This window comes from Dermochelys coriacea, chromosome 12 (genome assembly GCF_009764565.3).
Source record: "Dermochelys coriacea isolate rDerCor1 chromosome 12, rDerCor1.pri.v4, whole genome shotgun sequence".
In the NCBI taxonomy this organism is placed as follows: Eukaryota; Metazoa; Chordata; order Testudines; family Dermochelyidae; genus Dermochelys; species Dermochelys coriacea.
Genome location: NC_050079.1, coordinates 6030775 through 6053089, shown reverse-complemented (window position 1 = coordinate 6053089; position 22315 = coordinate 6030775). Strand labels below are relative to the sequence as shown.

The following is a 22315-nucleotide window of genomic DNA, read 5'->3' as shown; positions in this document are numbered from 1 at the left end:
TTTCAGAATTCACTACAGGGGTCTGCTTCTTTTTTCAGAGACAATTCAGTGTTTTGAAAGGAAATTCAATTTTATTGGTAATTGATTCTTTACTTTAGGGCTTGCCTCCATTAGGGAGATTTGCATCCACGGTGCTACATCCCTGCAAACCCCCAGTGATGATATGCCTCATAATGTCAAGTGGGGCTTACATGGATGTGACATGCTCTGGTTCCAAATGGGTAAACAACCCCAATACGTGCTTGGCTTTTCATCAGCACAATACAGCTCCACTGAGGGGTTGCATGGAACAGCTCCCACAGTGCATAAATCCCTAATGGAGACAAGGCCCAAATGAAGCATCAAATTCTGGTTTTCATACAAATTTGGAAGTTATGAATGACAGAATGCCGCTTTGTTGACATGATATTTATTTTGCAATAGCACACAGAGTCCTCAGTCAGGATCGGGGGACCATTGTGTTAGTCTGTGCTGTGGCTCCAGACATCTGTGGAAAGACATGCCCCTGCCCCGAGGAACATGCAGTCTAAGAAGCATGTCCCACAGCCACCAGGGGCTTTTTTACATACTGACTTGCACTAGTTTAATTAACTAAACCATTCAGTGCAGGTCATTTTCTTTAAAAAACAAAAAAAAAGAGAGCGAGAGAGACAATAGTTCAACTAGTCTTTGGATGTCACAGAATATCAGGGTTGGAAGGGACCTCAGGAGGTCATCTTCTCCAACACCCTGTTGAAAGCAGGGCCAATCCCCAATTTTTTTTTGCCCCAGATCCCTAAATGGCCCCTCAAGGGTTGAACTCACAACCCTGGGTTTAGCAGGCCCATGCTCAAACCACTGAGCTATCCCTCCCCCATAAATGATTATTCTTGGTTACATTAAGGAGCAGCAGACATGCTACCATGGCTTATGGAGATATACCTATCTCATAGAGCTAGAAGGGACCTTGAAAAGTCATCGAGTCCAGTCCCCTGCCTTCACAGCAGGACCAAATACCATCCCTTATTGTTTCCCCAGATCCCAAAATGGCCCCCCTTAAGGATTGAACTCACACCCCTGGGTTTAGGCAGGCCATTGCTCAAACCACTGAGCTATTCCTCCCCTAGCTGAGAGAAAGGGGTTTTCTGGCATCTTCTCTTTCCTGAATTAACTGTCCCTTACAATCCTGCACTGGGCCATCTGTGCTGGTTCTAGAAAGGCACCTGATTATTTTAACCCCAGTTAGAAACACTGGGCACAGAGGGATTCACAGGTGTCATTTCTGCTTTTCTTTCAGGCCTATCAGTTTTCTGTTGGAGGTCGTTTGTCCACATGGCCTGCATATGCATCTGGGCAGGCTATCTTACAGAATCAGAAACCCTGTTGTAGTCCAAAAGGGAGAAGGTAAGACTAGCACTTTATTATTAAAAGTGCTAGGAAAAACTGCAGCATACAGCACTGGGTCTGGGAAATAGGCCCAGGATGTTCCAGCAGGGTAGCAGAAAATGGGCTTGTCTACACCCAGGAATTATAGAACAAAATCACCAGCGTTGCTACTCAGCTGCATCAGTTGGAACTCTATTGTGGGGTGCTGGCAGCATCCCTAGGGACTTCTGGTATCAGACAAAGCAGAGCCAGTTCTGAGCAGCAGCTGTGTGGGAAACACCAAGGGTTTGTTTAATAGTGATTGTGGTCAGTGCTTAATCAAAAACCAAAACGGATTCTTAAGCTGAAAATGTCCTTTGGTGTCGATGCATTGCTTCGCATTACATTGGGTCTACCAGACACTAAGACAGGTTTCAGAGGGGTAGCTGTGTTAGTCTGTATCAGCAAAAGCAATGAGGAGTCATTGTGGCACCTTAGAGTCTAACAAATTTATTTGGGCATAAGCTTTCGTGAGCTAAAACCCACTTCATCAGATGCATGGAGTGAAAAATTCAGTAGGCAGGTATAAATATACAGCACATGAAAAGATGGGAGTTGCTTTACCAAGTGGGGGGGTCAGTGCTAACAAGGCCAATTCAATCATGGTGGATGTGGCCCATTCCCAACAGTAGACATGAAGACCTCTCAGGCCTTTCCCTGGGTATCCTGCCTAGGCAGTCAGGTGCTTTCCAGGACAGAGTTGACTACAACTCCAGTCAGCCAACAGGGCAGGCTCCAACTAGAACAAATTTGATTGATGTAAATAAGTGTTCTAGTAAATTTGGCTTCAGCTGAACCCTATATTGATGGCACTGAGAGTTGTCACCTCCCTGCAGGCCAGCAGCTTGGCCAGCCAGCCAGGACACTGAAGGCTAGCCCTGGTTGCGAGGTTAGTAATGGGAAGTGGGTTGGTGCAAGGCGAGGCTCCGCATACACATGGAGGAGCAGACAGAAAAACTCTCACATGGCTAAATTCAATGCATCCGATGAAGTGAGCTGTAGCTTATGAAAGCTTATGCTCAAATAAATTTGTTAGTCTCTAAGGTGCCACAAGTACTCCTTTTCTTTTTGCGAATACAGACTAACACGGCTGCTACTCTGAAATCTCTCACATGTACATTCTCTCTCTCACACGCACACACCTTGATGAGAACTCCAATGCCAGATTGCCAGATCTCCTCTAGTTTTGGGCCTAGATGGAAAGACAGAAAATGTAATGGGGTGGGAAAGACCTGCTCTCTGCCTCAAATACACACTGTGTTCCAGACTGACACAAATACAGATGGACCCCAATACTTCTTTTCACATATATTCAGCCGGGAAAAATGTGAGTCTCTTTGTAGTGCAACCTATATATGAGGCACAGCCCTGTTGAACCTGAGTAGTGAGGTAAAGTCTGGCGGGGTGGCAATCGAATCTGCCTCTGTTCCTGTGAGCCACTCAGGACACTGAGTCTCTCATATACTGGAAAGATGTACCGCTACAGTAAAGTGATCCACTCTAAAGCTATGGCAGGTGGGAGAAGAGAACCCTAGAGCTCACAGTTTGTAAACCATAGATGTGGTAGAATTTTGCCTGTCATTTTCTGTCTGTCTGCAGCAAGAAACTGGCTTCTCTTACCATTGCAAAACCACGCTACCTGGAGGAGCTGGAATCCTACCTAAGGAAAGAGCTGCAGTCTCTGGACCTGACTAAAGAGAATGCTCAAGAACTTAAGCTCCAGGTCTGATGGAAGGGAGACACTGGTGAATTCAAACATCAGTGCAGAGTGGGATGGATTTTTTTTTTAAACTAGTCATTCATAGGTTCCTTAAAAGAAAAGCAGATGGACAGAGAAGACCCTTTGGCCAGTGCTGAATGAGAACTGGCTTTGTTTGGCACTTTGAAGCCATGTGCACAAAGCAGTGTAACTGTGCTATGATGATAACACTTAGCACCTCCTAGAACACTTCACATTTTCTTGCCCAGCCACTACCTAGTTTCTCCATTGTTTTTTGGAAATGTGAATGGCCCCCAGAATGCAACTTGTGGGCCAAATGCAGTTGCTGAAATTCCACGCTATGGCCATCACACATTGCCTTGCACTACTGTAATACAAAAAACAGGTCCCACACTTGACCAGGACCCCATTCTCCTAGGCCAGGGTTCCAAACCTACAGATGGGCCAGATCTGACCCCAAGACCCATTTCTTCAGCCTCATGCTAGATTGGGCATGGGTCACTGAGTCCCCCTCCTCCTGCTGAGCCCCTTTGTATAGCCTTGCTGACCAATGCGCACAGCAGAGGTTTAGTGGAGAGGCTTCTTCCTTCTCTCTTCCCTGCTCCTGCTGAGCCCTGGCCTCAGAGGAGTGGCTGCTTCTCCCTGCCTCTCCTTCTGCAGATCAGATCACCCCAGATTCAGGGAAGTGGCTCTTGCTCTTCCCACTCACACACTTTGGGGGTGTGGAGACAGAGACAAATCCCCAAAGGGGCCACAAGAAAGGGGAAAGAACCCCAGTGAGGGTGAGGGGAAAGGGTTGGGTGGAGGGGAATAAAGAGATAACTGGACAGAGGGAAGAAGGTTTCATAAATGAGAAATTTAAGTGAGATCCCGTAACTGCCTCAGTAAAGGGGTCCATTCTGCAGTCAGTGAGACTGGGAAGCCCTTCCTGGTGCATGGTACTCCAGCCCATGGACACTGACTGAAAGGTACTAATTTCCACTCCCTCCCAAACAAGTTTGACCCTCTTGTGCTGAGCACTGACCATACAGGTAGGGAGAGACTATTCCTGCCCCGCAGCCCTTAGAATCTAAACAGATAACACTGACAAAGGGCCAAAGCAATGTCTCTTTTCACTTATCTTTAGTACGGAGGCACACCCCATAGTGATTAGAGAGTTCAGCATGCAGTGGGGATGTGAGGAACTCAGAATCACTGACAGGAATGCCTTTCTTAGTTAAAATGAAATGAATAGAAGAAAATAGAAGTGGTTCATTACAGATATGTGTAAGGAAATATAGTCCCTTTACAGTTACCTATTACTTCTGTAGGCTGTTCTGCTTGGCAGTAAACGTCTTTATTAAACAAGGGAAGAGTTATAGAAAAGACCAGATTACTTAGTTTCATGTCCAGGTCTAGCTCTATAGTGGCTTGGAATTTTAGATGTAATTTGCTGTCACTAGATAGCTCCTGTTCCAGGCTTTCTATGAATATCAAGCACTGGCACCAAATATAAGGTATTTTGGAGATATTGGTAATAAACATCATATTATAATTATTTTGAAATCTAAGGGCAAACCCTGATCAGTCACAACTGGCTCATATTCTGAAAATGACTTAGCTTCCACCCAGAACAAAACTTGCTCACCCCAAAACCTGAGGTCCTGTCAGCTCTGCTCAGACACGAAAGACCCCATGGCATTTTTCATATGATTGGGGATTTGGCCAAAATTTCCCATTCCTGTCTGTCATCCTCCACCCCAGAGGTTGTTGCATTTCAATGGCAAAGCTGGAAGTATATTTTTTGTGACTTACTTTGGGATCCAATTCTCAATATGCAGCTAATGTAATATGTTTATTTTATTAAGACTTACCAGTATTTTTAAAAGGATGTTGACAACATCATCATAAGCTGTGCACTAATTAAGACAGCAACAGTGATTGCCTCAACAGCTAGCCCAAAGTTCTAGATAAGGAAAATGAACAGAGTCCTTGATAGTGCTCCCTCTCTCTCTCTCTCTGTCTTCTATTAGCCTTATAGAGAGATCTTTGAGTTCTTCATAGAGGACTTCAAAACCTACAAGCCCCTGCTGTCTGCCATAAAGAATGAGTATGAAGTTACATTGGGTAAGATCTTGGATTCTGTTCTGCTGGGAGTAACAATCATTCTAGAAGGTGGCTTTACACAGTAGATTAGCTGTATCAGATAGTTACAGGATGAGCAGTAGGGACAGGCTTCAATGCCAAAATAATAATAAATGGGCTCTTGTTAACTACCTCTGGTATTTATTGTGAACTGGAGAGTCTGTCTGTCAAATGATCTGTTGGTTCTGCCTCACTGATAGAGAGTTTCTACCCATCAATCTCCAGAACGGACAGAAGCCAGGCAGCAGCAGTACCTCAACTCTGCCCTGGAAGGACCACTCTCATGGTGGAGTGGGCTGATGTTTTTAATTATGTGAACTGAATTGCATTGGAAACTAGGGTTGGGATAATACTTATAGCAGGGCAGGCAAAGACTGAACTGACTGCTTCCAGGTAGCTCCTAGCGTATATCAAACTTGTCCAGTGCTCAGAGGCCACAGCAATGAACGCTTTATAAACACTTACAGATGGATAGAAATAGACTAACCAGCCACTCATCTCACACAGGCCACTGACCAGCTGTCAGATGGTAAAAGTTCCATCTCCTGGAGGTAAAATATTCTATATCCATTTACCATTCCCCTGAACCAGCTAGTCCCAAAACTTCTTTGGGCAGCAGTATCCTGGATGGTGGCAGCAGGCTCTTAACTGGGAAAAGAAGTCAGTTTTAACTATGAATTTAAAACATTAAGACAAATTCCCCTTGAGCAGTTTGACCACCCCAATCTAGTGGTGATTTGACTCCATGAGCTCCCTCCATGGTCTGGTTTCCATGCCCCACTCAGGCCAAACTGTGTTGCTTCTTAAACATCTAAATGTAGATGTTTATTTTACCCTTCCATATAAGTTAGGGTGCAATGTTCCCCATAAAGTCTGAGGGAACCCAACAACATGCATTTATAATACAACTATTTTTGGAAGCCAAGTGAATACACTGGCCTGCCTGGAGAATCTAGCTGCCATGATAACAAATGAATTTGGAAGTTTTAAGAATAAAAATAAAAATGGAGCAGGGATTTGTTGTTTTTTAAGTTTAGGGTGGGGATCTTGCAATCTGTCTGTTGTGAGGAGCTACCCACTTTTCCCTATTAAAGTTTTCCCCCTATCTATGGGGCCTCATAAAGCCACCATCCTTTCAACTACAGAGGGCTGGAGGGGACTATAATCAAATGAGTTCTCCACCTCACTCTGTGCAGCACACACAATGTGTTATGACTCATTCCATTCCTAGGATTTATCTTTATTCTTCATTTATGCAATACTGCATGTATACATATAAACCTTAGTGTGAGCCTGTCTGAGCTGGGTTTCTCCCTGCAGAACTTCCTGTCCCTCCTCCACATTCTCTCTTGTTGCAGAAGGACTTGCAGTCTTATGCTCCTGAATTGGAGCTAATAAGTCACCACCAGTCTGGCTGTCGGAGTGAGTCAGTAGAATAGCTCTGCACCTGAAGTCTGACACTTGATCACAGGAATTTCATAGAATATGAAGTCAGAATCACTCTTCAATTGCTTTGTATGGACTGAACAAAAAGAGACACCCTCCCTATCCCAAAGGATGAGTGTGCTATCTCTACAGCATTTCATCTCCTATTGAAACTGAGCCTCCAGTATGGCAACATACTTTGACTGTGTGTACCACATTCTACATCATAGCCAGTTGGGCCTTATCTTGCTAGTGTGAGTGACTCAGCAGCTGTCTCATTCCCTATTAGCTCTTGTGAGTAACCAGAGCACGCTGGGCTTGTGCTAGTTGGTGCTCTGTCTCCTAGAAAACAACTTTCTGAAGTAAAATCTCCTTGTGAACATGAAAACATTAAGTACGAGCCAGAAAATAAAGCTGTGGGAGCGAGGCTTCGCAGACCCCCCCCCCAGCTATTTGTACTAATTCTTAGAAACATTTATCTTTCCTGGAAACTCCATAAAGACAAGAGCTCAATGAGAGGGTCTGTCTTCACTTCAGAGTAAACTTGAGTTATCTACACTCCAGTTACTACTCTCAAGTTAGCCTCGCTTAACTGAAAGTGGCCACACTGTAAAACAGCACTCGAGCTGTTGTGTCCTGACATTGGTGCCACACTCATTGGTGTGTAGCACTGGGCCATGCCATGGTTTAAGCCAGTGGTCTCCAACCTTTTTCACACCCAAGATAACTTTTTGAATTTAAGGGCAACCCAGGATCTACCCCGCCACCCTTCCCCGAGGCCCTGCCCCTTCCCCAAAGCCCCACCTCACTCATTCCATCTCCCCCGGTCACTTACTCTCCCCCACCCGTACTCACTTGCACCAGGCTGGGGTAGGGGGTTGAGGTTTGGGAGTGGGGAGCGGGCTCTGGGATATACTGGCATTAGAAAAGGTTCAGAGAAGGGCAACTAAAATGATTAGGGGGTTGGAACGGGTCCCATATGAGGAGAGATTAAAGAGGCTAGGACTTTTCAGCTTGGAAAAGAGGAGACTAAGGGGGGGATATGATAGAGGTCTATAAAATCATGAGTGGTGTGGAGAAAGTGAATAAGGAAAAGTTCTCATAATATAAGAACTAGGGGCCACCAAATGAAATTAATGGGCAGCAGGTTTAACACAAATAAAAGGAAGTTCTTCTTCACACAGCGCACAGTCAACCTGTGGAACTCCTTGCCTGAAGAGGCTGTGAAGGGTAGGACTATAACAGGGCTTAAAAAGAGAACTAGATAAATTCATGGAGGTTAAGTCCATTAAAGGCTATTAGCTAGGATAGGTAAGGAATGATGTCCCTAGCCTCTGTTTATCAGAGGGTGGAGATGGATGGCAGGAGAGAGATCACTTGATCATTACCTGTTAGGTTCATTCCTCCTGGGGCACCTGGCATTGGCCACTGTCGGTAGACAGGATACTCGGCTGGATGGACCTTTGGTCTGACCCAGTATGGCCATTCTTATATTCTGGAGTTGAGGGGTTTGCAGTGTGGGAGGGGTTCTGGGCTGGGGTTGGGGAGCAAGAGGGGGCTCCAGGCTGGAGCAGAGTGTTGGGGTACAGGAGGGGGCACAGAGTGTGGGCTCTGGGAGGGGGCTCTGGGCTGGGGTGCAGGAGGGGGTACAAGGTGCTGGCTCTGGGACAGGGGTCAGGGCTAGGGCAGAGTGTTGGGGTGCAGGAGGGGGTGGGGCTGCTGGCTCTGGGACAGGGCTCAGGGCTGAGGTTGAGGTGCAGGAAGGGGTTCAGGGTGCTGGCTCTGGGAGGGGGGTAGTCAGGGCTGGGGTTTTGGGTGCAGGCTCCAGGAAGGGGCTCAGTGCTGAAGTTTGGGGTGCAGCCTCCTGCCAGGCAGCACTTACCACTAAGGCAGGCTCCCTGCCTACCCTGGCTCCACGCCGCTCCTGGAAGGGGCCAAAGTGCCCTTGTGGTCCCTGGGGGGGCGGTGGGTGGAATGTGGCACCACGCATTGCCCATCTCTGCAAGCACCACCCCTGCAGCTCCCATTGGCCACAGCTCCCCATTCCCAGCCAATGGGAGCTATGAGGGTGGTGCTTGCAGGCAGGAGCAGTGCATGGAGGGAAACCCCTGCCCATCCCCCCGCAGGGCATGCTGGCTGCTTCTGGGATCAGTGTGGAGGCAGGGCAGGCAGGGAGCCTTCTTAGCGGCAGCCGCACTGTGCCGCTGGAGATCGCGATTGACTGGGAGATCCTCTAGGATCTATCAGTCGATTGCGATCGATCAGTTGGTGACCACTGGTTTAAGCTGAGCTGCTCTGTGGATCCTTTCCCAGTGAATTGTCTGTTCTTTCTGGACACTTGGGGAGAGTTGGGGAAAGGCATTGGAAGACTTAGGAGCACTTGAGTGGTATTAGCCTGCAGCCACACAGCAGAGTGATCATCTTAGCAGCTGACAAGTTGTGCTCACTTGACTTTTAGCCTATACCCCCTGATGGGCCAGCTGACTTGATTTAAACCACCACCTCCCTCCAGTGAAGGGCTTTTGTGTGTGGACAAGACTCAAGTTATAAATTGAGTTAATTTTGCAGTGAAGACAAGCTCACAATCTTTTGAAAGGACAACACTTTCCCAAGAGAGACTACTTGTCTCTGGGAAGTGACTGCTTGTGCTGAAGTGTCAAGATTCCACCGGGAATAGTGAAGGTTAGAAATAGCAGGTGCAATCTCCTAGTAAGCTCCCTGGTTACAGAGATTTTTTCAAAGCCAGAACATAGCTGTGTGACTTCCACTAACTGTGGTGGAAAATGAGAGTAAAATAGCATGTGTCACCCTAACATCATGACTTAGGATGTTGTGAGGGAACTCCCCTGTTGTATCTCTAGCGTGCCGGTAACGGTGGTAAATGTATTCCTTTGGATTATTACAGAAACTGGACCTTTCACTCTTCCTTTCCAACAGTCTGTTATTTCAGCTCACCTGATGAGGGCTGGCAATGGCTGGACTCAGCATATCCTAGGACTTTCCCTACACTGGGCTTTTCACCACAGTCTGCCTCACTTGCACTAGCACAGCTCCACAGGTGGCAGCAATAGTGAGAACAGTAGTGTAGACTTGCTGTGGGCGTTTTTAACAGCACCTTCTCTAGACCTGCCCTGAGCAGGTGGTGAAAGTCCTGGTGGCTGGTTTACTCTGGTGCTCCACACAGTGCTACCATGAGGGGAGCTGTCCCAGTGTATGTGCAATAGTGAGAAAACTTGACAAAAAAACAAACAAACAAAAAAAAACAAAAAAAACCCCCACACAACTCAGGGTAGTCACAGCCCTGGAGTGAAATCGCCTGTGCATTGTTTTTAGTGATAGAAAAGAAGGATGAGAAATAGTGCCTCCTTTTCTAGGGCTGCATGCACTTCAAGTAATAAAATGCAGAACATCCTACAGCGTCTGGGTATAAATACCGACAAGACAGTTTTTGGTGGAAGAGAGCCAGTCAGGCTAACGGGACCTCACTGGCAATTCTTTCCTTACATTTTGGAGAGAGAAGCAAATGCACGCTTGCTGGCTCAGCACAGCAGTTACCATGGCAGAGCCCTGGCTGTGCTATCATTTGAGCACAGTACACACAGCATCTCTGAGCAACTCCTTTAATCCTGGCAGCATTTGGTCTCCTCATAAAAATAGGAAAGACGAGCAATCAAAACCCATGGCATCTTATTGTGTATTTGTAGCTGGAGTATTGGCAATAAAATAAGTGCTGTCACTATGCGTGCCCCATAGGTGAGTTTAAGAAAAAAATTATTTCAGTGGAAGGTCCAAATTAGAGCAGAGCACTTGGGTTCTGTCTGTCAGAGGAGTCAGAGAGCAGGGTGGAAAAGGCATGTGAGTCATCATGGGCAATCTCCTGGAGGAGCCAAAGGGAAGAGGGAGGAGCATCCTCACAAGGGAAGAGAAATCGTGGTTGGGAGTGCCCAGGTGTTCCTGACAATCACTCCTAAGGGAGCAGCATGCATGAGGCTGTGGATCTAGAGGCAGATATTTCCACCAGGAGTAGCATGGAGGATTTAAGCGGTCTCTTTGTGGTAGTGGGTGGATAATGAGCTACCAACTGACTCTACCCCACACATCTGCCATTCCACTCTGGGAGATCTGTTAAAGCAAAACTGGGGGTTGCTGGCCACATCTGAAGAAAATCATGAGTGCTCAACAAAAAAAAAAAAAAAAAAAAAAAAAGCCAGAGATCCTTTTTGCATTTAGTGTTTGTAACCAATATAAATAGCAGTGAATTAAGATCAGCAGCCCACATGGAGCTTATACCTATAGGAAGAGAGGTCAGCAGAATACAGTCCCAAAAGCTAGAATGCCAAAGAAAGCCAGGCCTCAGCTGTTCACCACAGCAGGTGGAGGAAAAACTTGCTGGTTTTGTCCCAGGTTCCAGTCTTGAACAGTAGGTCTTAGATTGACTCTTCTGCCTAATTCCATAGCCCTGTTGAGTCCTTAATTAGGACTTTCCTCCTTTAGCTCACCTGAGGGAGAGGATCCGCTCCCTGGAGCCCTTGAAGGCAATGCTGGTGTGTGTGTCAGATGAATGCACCCGGCAGATCGTGGCACTCCAGGAGGAGGAGAAAGCTGAAATAATGACGCTGAAGAAAGAGAAACTGCGTTTGTTAAAGCTTATCGACAAAATGAAGGATGAGAAGGGCTCCCTGCAGACTCAGGTAAAATGGGATAATGATCAACCAGATGTTTCCCACCCCACCCTTACGCATCTAGTCCCAGACAGCCCGATCCTGCTCCCACTGAATCAATGGGAGTAGCCATAGGCCTTGTAAAGTGCTGATGATTTGGCGTGCTCAGCCTGATTCAGTGCTAATGCAGAGGTCTCCATCACAGTGTTCCCTGCAGATGGCACATTCCACTGTGCTATGCTGTCAAAACTCTTCTGAGTTGTGGATGTAGGTCTGTCTTCCCTGGTTCTTAATTTGTAATGAAAGAGGTGTCAAGGCTCAAGCAATTTTTTTACTTTCATAACTGATGCAGCAAGCCCAGGGGTGCCAGGGCTATGAACTGCCAACCCTAGAGGTGGCAGTGAAGGGCCGCCCAGAGGGGTGGGGCAATTTGCCCCAGGCCCCCACAAGAATTTTCAGGGGCCCCGAGAGTTTTCGGTGGCAATTTAGAGGCAGGGGTCTTTCTGTGCCGCTGAACACATTCGAACTGAAGGACCCACCGCCTCGTCTTCTGCTCTGGGTCTTCGGCGGCGGGGGTCTTTCCGCTCCATATCTTCGTCGAAGTGCCCCGAAGTGGAAGAACCCCTGCCGCCAAAGACCCCAGGCCCACTGAATCCTCTGGGCAGCCCTGTGGCAGCATCTTCCCCAGCCATCATGTCAATACTTTTCACTGTGTCTGTGTACACAATACATGGGATGAGCACATTGCTGACACATGACAAAGCCACAAATGAGTGATTTAGATCCTCCCTCACGAGTGTTGAGAAAATGTTTATACCAACCACATAACAAAACCTATTAGGGTAATCTAAAAGAGATCTAAAAACTGTCTTGATGATAAACACCAATGTCTCGTGGCCCTGCAGAGCTGGAAGTGACCACTGGGTCCTGCTCTAATTCTCCCTCTTCCAGGGGGATGAAGATCAGATCAGATATAAAGCCATGACATTTTTACATCTAGAAAGGATGTTCCTGGCCTGGATTTTGGGCAGATTGATTTTCTGTGGGAAATCCCCATTTAGGAGAGAGGAGGAAATATTTAAAATGGCTTAATTTGCCAAGTACCGTGGAATACTAGATGAGTCCCAGGGGAGGCGAGTTAGTGGGCAGAGAGCCAGTCAGCAGTGCATGTGAAATGCAGTTGAGCTCATGGCTCCAAAGTTTGTCACATGATTCCCACTTCTATTTATGGGTGTGGGTGTACCTGTCTCTACCTGTCCATATTGTATCTATCATTCATTTTATTGTAGGTGATGCTGGTAGTGACACTTACAGTGAAGGCTGCCTAACATTTTCCATTTATAAGTTTTCAGTTGCTTATAACTTTGTCAAACAAATGCTCAGGCTAGAATATGAGGTGTCTGTTTGTCACTAGGGTGCTCTACTCACTGACAGAGCACCTCCTTCTGGCCCCATCTGGGGATTTGCTCTGCAAGGTCAATGCCACTTCCTGCAATTGTACTCCAGCACGCTCACACCCTCAGGATTCATCTGCTCCCACTTTGTGGCTTGGTTTTCTGACCAAGACCCTGTAGTCCTCCCCTTCCACTGTATCAACATCTCTCAGGACCCACTGTCCTAGCAGTCTTCTCTTTCACTGCCCCCTTAATGGTGCCACTTTTCCAGTGGCTGGTAGGGGAATCCAGGCATGCCCTCTACACGGGATTCCAGCCCAGGGACCTTACAACAAGCAGTCAAGGTCAGCACAGTCTTATCCCGTGGCTGCTTCCTACCTTGCCTTCTCTCACCTCAGGAGCAACTGCAGCTTCTCACTCTGCCACCCACAGTTGCTCTCAGCTCCTGGATTTTATACAGGCCCCTCCAGTTCCTGTCCAGCAGAGCCTTGTCTCTAATTAATCTGAGTTGCTCCCAGGCTCATCCTCCAGGCGCAGCCAAGGAGGTTAATTGGCCCATGTAGCTACCTTAACCCCTTCAGCCTTATGTGGAGTGGACACCCCATCGCACTGCCTCGTGGATTTTTTTTTAAGTTTCAGCAAGAACTGAGTTAAGCTGTTGTGATGAAGTGTGGATTTTCCCTTGTTATGTTGTATATAAGCCTATGTGAGTCTTACTGTTTTGCATGAATGCTCTGTGTGCCTCACTTTCTGTGTGTATTGCACCAATGTCTAGGTGGTGGGAATAGGGGTGTGTGACTTTTGTGGAAGCTTCTCCAGCTGCCTGCACCGATGCTATAGCCGCCCCTTCGTAACCTGAGACCTAGGAGGGGATGCGACCAGGTGATTCTTGGCCTGGGAAGCGAGACAAAAGCCAGACATCTATTTTCGACGTCTCCGACTAAAGGAATATTTCCAACACACCTCTGACCAACATATTAACCCACAGAGACCTTCATACCAACACTACAAAAAGAAGGATTCTGGGTGGACTCCTCCTGAAGGTCGAAACAGCAGCCTGGACTTCTACATAGAGTGCTTCCGCCGACGTGCACGAGCTGAAATTGTGGAAAAGCAGCATCGCTTGCCCCATAACCTCAGCCATGCAGAACACAATGCCATCCACAGCCTCAGAAACAACTCTGACATCATAATCAAAAAGGCTGACAAAGGAGGTGCTGTCATCATCATGAATAGGTCGGAGTATGAACAAGAGGCTACTAGGCAGCTCTCCAACACCACGTTCTACAAGCCATTACCCTCTGATCCCACTGAGAGTTACCAAAAGAAACTACAGCATTTGCTCAAGAAACTCCCTGAAAAAGCACAAGAACAAATCCGCACAGACACACCCCTAGAACCCCGACCTGGGGTATTCTATCTGCTACCCAAGATCCATAAACCTGGAAATCCTGGACGCCCCATCATCTCAGGCATTGGCACCCTGACAGCAGGATTGTCTGGCTATGAAGACTCCCGCCTCAGGCCCTGCGTTACCAGCACTCCCAGCTGTCTTCGAGACACCACTGACTTCCTGAGGAAACTACAGTCCATTGGTGATCTTCCTAAAAACACCATCCTAGCCACTATGGATGTAGAAGCCCTCTACACCGACATTCCACACAAAGATGGGCTACAAGCCATCAGGAACAGTATCCCCGATAATGTCACGGCTAACCTGGTGGCTGAACTTTGTGACTTTGTCCTCACCCATAACTATTTCACATTTGGGAACAATGTATACCTTCAAGTCAGCGGCACTGCGATGGGTACCCGCATGGCCCCACAGTATGCCAACATTTTTATGGCTGACTTAGAACAACGCTTCCTCAGCTCTCATCTCCTAATGCCCCTACTCTACTTGCGCTACATGGATGACATCTTCATCATCTGGACCCATGGAAAAGAAGCCCTTGAGGAATTCCACCATGATTTCAACAATTTCCATCCCACCATCAACCTCAGCTTGGACCAGTCCACACAAGAGATCCACTTCCTGGACACTACGGTGCTAATAAGCAATGGTCACATAAACACCACCCTATATCGGAAACTTACTGACCGCTATTCCTACCTACATGCCTCTAGCTTTCATCCAGATCATACCACACGATCCATTGTCTACAGCCAAGCTCTACGATATAACCGCATTTGCTCCAACCCCTCAGACAGAGACAAACACCTACAAGATCTCTATCATGCATTCCTACAACTACAATACCCACCTGCTGAAGTGAAGAAACAGATTGACAGAGCCAGAAGAGTACCCAGAAGTCACCTATTACAGGACAGGCCCAACAAAGAAAATAACAGAATGCCACTAGCCATCACCTTCAGCCCCCAACTAAAACCTCTCCAACGCATCATCAAGGATCTACAACCTATCCTGAAGGACGACCCATCACTCTCACAGATCTTGGGAGACAGGCCAGTCCTTGCTTACAGACAGTCCCCAAACCTGAAGCAAATATTCACCAGCAACCACACACCAGAACCACCAACCCAGGAACCTATCCTTGCAACAAAGCCCATTGCCAACTGTGTCCACATATCTATTCAGGGGACACCATCATAGGGCCTAATCACATCAGCCACACTATCAGAGGCTCGTTCACCTGCGCATCTACCAATGTGATATATGCCATCATGTGCCAGCAATGCCCCTCTGCCATGTACATTGGCCAAACTGGACAGTCTCTACGTAAAAGAATAAATGGACACAAATCAGAAGTCAAGAATTATAACATTCAAAAACCAGTTGGAGAACACTTCAATCTCTCCGGTCACACGATCACAGACCTAAGAGTGGCTATCCTTCAACAAAAAAGCTTCAAAAACAGACTCCAATGAGAGACTGCTGAATTGGAATTAATTTGCAAACTGGATACAATTAATTTAGGCTTGAATAGAGACTGGGAATGGATGAGTCATTACACAAAGTAAAACTATTTCCCCATGTTATTTCTCCCCCCCACCCTACCCCACCTCCCACTGTTCCTCAGATATTCTTGTTAACTGCTGGAAATAGCCTACCTTGCTTGTCACCATGAAAGGTTTTCCTCCTTTCCCCCCCCCTGCTGCTGGTGATGACTTATCTTAAGTGATCACTCTCCTTACAGTGTGTATGATAAAACCATTGTTTCATGTTCTCTGTGTGTGTATATCAATCTCCCCTCTGTTTTTTCCACCAAATGCATCCGATGAAGTGAGCTGTAGCTCACGAAAGCTTATGCTCAAATAAACTTGTTAGTCTCTAAGGTGCCACAAGTACTCCTTTTCTTTTTGCGAATACAGACTAACACGGCTGCTACTCTGAAAAAAGCAGAGGAGGAGCAATGGGCAGGGCAGGGCCCAGGCAGCTGGAAACGAGTCAGTCTCCGCTGGCTTGTTACACAGGGGGAGGAGCAGAGCCCTGGCTCTGGGCTCCCCTCCCCCCAAGATGGACTTGGCTGAAAGTCACTGATTTCTATGCTAACAAGTTCTATCCTACGCTGTGTTCTTGTGGACTAATAAACCTTCTGTTTTACTGACTGCCTGAGAGTCCCATCTGACTGTGGAGTTGGGGTGCAGGGCCCTCTGGCTTTCCCAGAAGCCCCACCTGGGCAGACTTGCTGGGGGAAGCGCATGGTGTGGAAGGGAATGCTGAATGCTCTGAGGTCAGACCCAGGAAGGTCGAAGCTGTGTTAGCTTCTTGCCCTGGTGAGAGTAAGCTCAGAGGGAGGAGGCGACTCCCCCAGAGTCCTGACTGGCTTCATATGAAGTAGTTCCAGAGCAGCACACCGGTGACTCCGTGACAGCTGTTTCTAAAAGAGAAGTTAGGAGAAAATGGGTATCGTCTTGACACTGTCAAAAGATATATTCAGTTGTTTCTTTAAGGAGCTCTGGCACTCCAGGGTTTGAAGCGGGAACTTTAAATGGGGCAGAGGTTGAGGAAGTGCCTTTTGCTGGTCTCGTGAAAATCCACCCAGATTTAGCTGACCTATGACTACTGAGCATCACCATTTGCACCTACTTAGTTGAACTTTAGCTAAAATCTCCAACCATTCCATCTTCACTGAGCATGCTCCAGCCACACAGTGCTTCCTAACATGCTGTCCCTCCACACTGAGCATGCTTCTGGCAGCCACAGAGCTAGAATTCCTGATTGGGGGATGGCGTAGCAGCAGCTGCTGTCACCCCGTTGGGCTAGAGAAAGGCAGGGGTTAGGCAAGTAAAGGTAAGTGTGGGAAGCACAGCACTCTCTAAATGCAAAAGGTCAAACTCCACCTCCTCTACTTGGCTTGAAGGTGCAGCTCGCCACCCCACTTACTGCTCCTTGGCTTGTGCAGTGAAAACTCGCTCCTATTTCAGTCTATTTTAACCATTGGGGGAGGAGTTGTGGGCACCAGGCAGGCACAGACCATGAGTTCCAGTCTCAGCTCCTCACCGACTGGTGCTTATGGTTCTGTGCACTTCACAGCCCTTCTTGATGAGCAGAGCCTCATGCCCCTGCATTGTACAGCTGGGGTAACAGAGAGGCTGCACAGCATCACTTCTGGCAGATCTGAGAAAGGAAGCTGGGGCTAGATTCTGTGCCAAGCCTCTCAGAGGTTCAGACGATGGGGGTGGGGCGGGGAGGGAGATGGACAAAGGTGGTTTAAGCTACCTTTGTAGATGTACAACGTTACTACCTAAAAAAGTCAAAGAATGCTATTAAGGTTGCAAAGTCAATCACTCAAAAGGAAGGAAGAAAAGGAGGACTTGTGGCACCTTAAATACAGTGGGGAGATTTATATACACAGAGAACATGAAACAATTGAGAGCGGGGGAGGGGAACCTTTTGTAGTGATAATCAAGATGGGCCATTTCCAGTAGTTGACAAGAATGTCTGAGGAGCAGTGGGGGGTGGGAATAAACATGGGGAAATAGTTTTACTTTGTGTAATGACCCATCCACTCCCAGTCTCTATTCAAGCCTAAGTTAATTGTATCCAGTTTGCAAATTAATTCCAATTCAGCAGTCTCTTGTTGGAGTCTGTTTCTGAAGTTTTTTTGTTGAAGAATTGCCACTTTTCAGTCTGTAATCGAGTGACCAGAGAGATTGAAGTGTTCTCCAACTGGTTTTTGAATGTTATAATTCTTGACTTCTGATTTGTGTCCATTTATTCTTTTACGTAGAGACTGCCAATTTGACCAATGTACATGACAGAGGGGCATTGCTGGCACATGATGGCATATATCACATTGGTAGATGTGCAGGTGAACGAGCCTCTGATAGTGTGGCTGATGTGATTAGGCCCTATGATGGTGTCCCCTGAATAGATATGTGGACACAGTTGGCAACGGGCTTTGTCGCAAGGATAGGTTCCTGGGTTAGTGGTTCTGTTGTGTGTGTGTGGTTGCTGGTGAATATTTGCTTCAGGTTTGGGGACTGTCTGTAAGCAAGGACTGGCCTGTCTCCCAAGATCTGTGAGAGTGATGGGTCGTCTTTCAGGATAGGTTGTAGATCCTTGATGATGCATTGGAGAGGTTTTAGTTGGGGGCTGAAAGTGATGGCTAGTGGCTATATATTATTTTATTTGTTGGGCCGGCCCTGTAGTAGGTGACTTCCGGGTACTCTTCTGGCTCTGTCAATCTGTTTCTTCACTTCAGCAGGTGGGTATGATAGTTGTAAGAATGCATGATAGAGATCTTGTAGGTGTTTGTCTCTGTCTGAGGGGTTGGAGCAAATGCGGTTATATCATAGAGCTTGGCTGTAGACAATGGATCGAGTGGTATGATCTGGATGAAAGCAAGAGGCATGTAGGTAGGAATAGCGGTCAGTAGGTTTCCGATATAGGGTGGTGTTTATCGCTTATTAGCATCATAGTGTCCAGGCTGAGGTTGATGGTGGGATGGAAATTGTTGAAATCATGGTGGAATTCCTCAAGGGCTTCTTTTCCATGGGTCCAGATGATGAAGATGTCATCAATGTAGCGCAAGTAGAGTAGGGGCATTAGGGGACAAAAGCTGAGGAAGCGTTGTTCTAAGTCAGCCATAAAAATGTTGGCATACTGTGGGGCCATGCGGGTACCAATAGCAGTGCTGCTGATTTGAAGGTATACATTGTCCCCAAATGTGAAATAGTTATGGGTGAGGACAAAGTCACAAAGTTCAGCCACCAGGTTTGCCGTGACATTATCGGGGATACTGTTCCTGACGGCTTGTAGTCCATCTCTGTGTGGAATGTCGGTGTAGAGGCTTCTACATCCATTGTGGCCAGGATGGTGTTTTCAGGAAGATCACCAATGGACTGTAGTTTCCTCAGGAAGTCAGTGGTGTCTCGAAGACAGCTGGGAGTGCTGGTAGCGTAGGGCCTGAGCAGGGAGTCTACATAGCCAGACAATCCTGCTGTCAGAGTGCCAATGCCTGAGATGATGGGGCATCCAGGATTTCCAGGTTTATGGATCTTGGATAGCAGATAGAATACCCCAGGTCGGGGTTCAAGGGGTGTGTCTGTGCGGATTTTTTCTTGTGCTTTTTCAGGGAGTTTCTTGAGCAAATGCTGTAGTTTCTTTTGGTAACCCTCAGTGGGATCAGAGGGTAATGGCTTGTAGAAAGTGGTGTTGGAGAGCTGCCGAGCAGCCTCTTGTTCATATTCCGACCTATTCATGATGACAACAGCACCTCCTTTGTCAGCCTTTTTGATTATGATGTCAGAGTTGTTTTTGAGGCTGTGGATGGCATTGTGTCCTACTACAGGACAGGCCCAACAAAGAAAATAACAGAACACCACTAGCCATCACCTTCAGCACCCAACTAAAACGTCTCCAACGCATCATCAAGGATCTACAACCTATCCTGAAGGACGACCCATCACTCTCACAGATCTTGGGAGACAGGCCAGTCCTTGCTTACAGACAGCCCTCCAACCTGAAGCAAATACTCACCAGCAACCACACACCACACAGCAGAACCACTAACCCAGGAACCTATCCTTGCAACAAAGCCCGTTGCCCACTGTGTCCACATATCTATTCAGGGGACACCATCATAGGGCCTAATCACATCAGCCACACTATCAGAGGCTTGTTCACCTGCACATCTACCAATGTGATATATGCCATCGTGCCGGGAATGCCCCTCTGCCATGTACATTGTCAAACTGGACAGTCTCTACGTAAAAGAATAAATGGACACAAATCAGACGTCAAGAATTATAACATTCAAAAACCAGTTGGAGAACACTTCAATCTCTCTGGTCACTCGATTACAGACCTAAAAGTGGCAATTCTTCACTTTCAATTTCAAAAAAACTTCAAAAACAGACTCCAATGAGAGACTGCTGAATTGGAATTAATTTGCAAACTGGATACAATTAACTTAGGCTTGAATAGAGACTGGGAGTGGATGGGTCATTACACAAAGTAAAACTATTTCCCCATGTTTATTCTCCCCCACACACACACACACTATTCCTCAGACGTTCTTGTCAACTGCTGGAAATGGCCCACCTTGATTATCACTACAAAAGGTTCCCCCCCCCCGCTGGTATTAGCTCATCTTAAGTGATCACTCTCCTTACAGTGTGTATGGTAACACCCATTGTTTCATGTTCTCTGTGTGTGTATATAAATCTCCCCACTGTATTTTCCACTGAATGCATCCGATGAAGTGAGCTGTAGCTCACGAAAGCTTACGCTCAAATAAATTTGTTAGTCTCTAAGGTGCTACAAGTACTCCTTTTCTTTTTGCGAAGACAGACTAACACGGCTGCTACTCTGAAACCTGTCAAAAGGAAGGAAATGCCAAAATTAATGCTGCCTTTGTAACCTTAATTTGACTCCCTGGTGCATATGCATTATGATACAGGCTTTAAGTACATGATCACGTGCTGTTTTCCCGCAGGAGCCTGCCTCATTCAGTGCACAGGGTGGACAGTGCTCAGAAAATGAGCCACTATTCAATATTTTGTTTTCTCCTCATTGTTCTGTGTGTGGCCCCAGGCCTTATTTACTGTACACTATTCAAACCCTTCTCTGAAGATAGAATGATTAGTTTTCTCATGGGCTTTTCAGTGGTGCTCATCTCTACAGTATGTGAGAGCTTGAGTTCAGTGGTCAGCCCATTATCCTGTCCCCTGCAGGTGAACATGCTGCGGAAGAATATGGCCAAGGAATACATGCACTACATTAATGAGTATGACGCACGCAAGCTGCTACTAGCAGACCTGAATGAAATGCGCAATCAGCAGTTGGAAATGTCGCTTCGCCAAGTCCAAGGTAGAGAAAGCAAATTTTTGTAAAAGCTTATCCTGCAACAAGCCCCAAATCCAGAGCCATATAACCAACATTGCATGGAAGACTCAGCACTCACCCGCTACTTAATGTAACAGGTATTCTGGGTCCAGATCCTGCAAGGTGCTGAGAGCCCTTAGTGCTATTTTGACTTCAGTGGAAGTTGCTGGTGCTCAAGGATCTTGTGACAGGCAGGCTGCAGGGTCAATACCTCGGAACCAGCAAACCTTCTGGAAGTCAAGGATCTTGAGCATTTGTATTTACAAAACTGCTCTGAGTTTGTGCCAGCCAGGTTATTTACCTGTGATAGTGATTGAGTAGGTGACCCCTGCAGAGTCACCCTCTGGGATGCTTGCACCCCCAGTGCTGCTGGTTGGGAACTTGCTGGAAAGCAGTAGCTAGGTGTCCACATGAGTGCCCCATATATGGATTTGAACGTTCAGGCCCAAAGACAGCACATCCCTGTTTCTGATCTGTCCTTTCCCGCTAACCCAAGATCCAGCCTGGGACTTTGAATATGGGTAAGGAGGGCAGGGAATGTGGGTCCGCAAAGATAATTTACTCCAAGAACCACAGTTACTGGTAAATAGCCTTTCTTCTTATTCTTTATTAGTCCTGATTTTAGTATTGAATGTTTGCATTACAATAGCAGCCAGAGGCACCAATGGGGATTGAAGTGCTATGCAAATAAGTGTTTGCATAAATATATACATATGACCTTCTCATAAACAAACTAGGGAAATATAACCTAGATGGAGCTACTATAAAATGGGTGCATAACTGGTTGGAAAACCATTCCCAGAGAGTAGTTATCAGTGGTTCACAAGTCAAGCAGAAAGGGCAGATTGAGAGGGGTCCCATCCCCACCCCTTGTGTATATGGCCATTACAGCACTGCTGAGTCTCCCAAATTCTGGCCCTGCTGTGTGAAGCTTCCAGCTACTCTCCAGTCCCCTTCCTCCTCCTCCATTCTGGAGGAGCAGCTCCACATCTGCTCCTCATTCAGCCCAGCAATTAACTGTGCACCTCCTCAGCGCCACATCAGATCTGCCCTCCCAGTCCCACGTTTGCTCCTGCTATAGCTCCTGGGTTCTTCAACACACCTTCTCACTCCGAGGCAGGGTGTTCCAGGTGGGGCAGAGGCACCATCCTGCCCCTGTTGCTCACAGGAGGGGAGGGGGGAAGAAGGGATGGAGCCACCCTGAGCTGCTGCGCTCTTTAGTTCCCTCTTCCCCCCACCCCGTGAGTGCAGTGTCAGCTTCTGGGGAAAGGGGAGAGAGTTCTGCCTGCCCCCT

The 22315-nt window shown here is 47.1% G+C and overlaps 1 protein-coding gene and 1 long non-coding RNA gene across 3 annotated transcripts in view; one reads left to right on the top strand and one right to left on the bottom strand.

Moving 5' to 3' along the window:
- The window catches only part of TSNAXIP1 (translin associated factor X interacting protein 1), a 71680-nt gene that overhangs the window by 28646 nt on the left and 20719 nt on the right, over window positions 1–22315 (top strand). For both annotated transcript variants that reach the window (XM_038368091.2, XM_038368093.2), the window contains exons 3-7: window positions 1277–1383; window positions 3004–3127; window positions 5137–5230; window positions 11168–11364; window positions 20871–21006. In XM_038368091.2, coding sequence (XP_038224019.2) covers window positions 1277–1383; window positions 3004–3127; window positions 5137–5230; window positions 11168–11364; window positions 20871–21006 — 658 coding nt within the window. The remainder of the gene's footprint in view (window positions 1–1276; window positions 1384–3003; window positions 3128–5136; window positions 5231–11167; window positions 11365–20870; window positions 21007–22315) is intronic.
- Window positions 1012–22232, bottom strand: LOC122456330. The gene is made up of 3 exons (XR_006275193.1): window positions 22221–22232; window positions 9170–9175; window positions 1012–1102 (listed from the first exon to the last, which is right to left on the bottom strand). It is a non-coding gene; the product is annotated as an uncharacterized LOC122456330 (long non-coding RNA).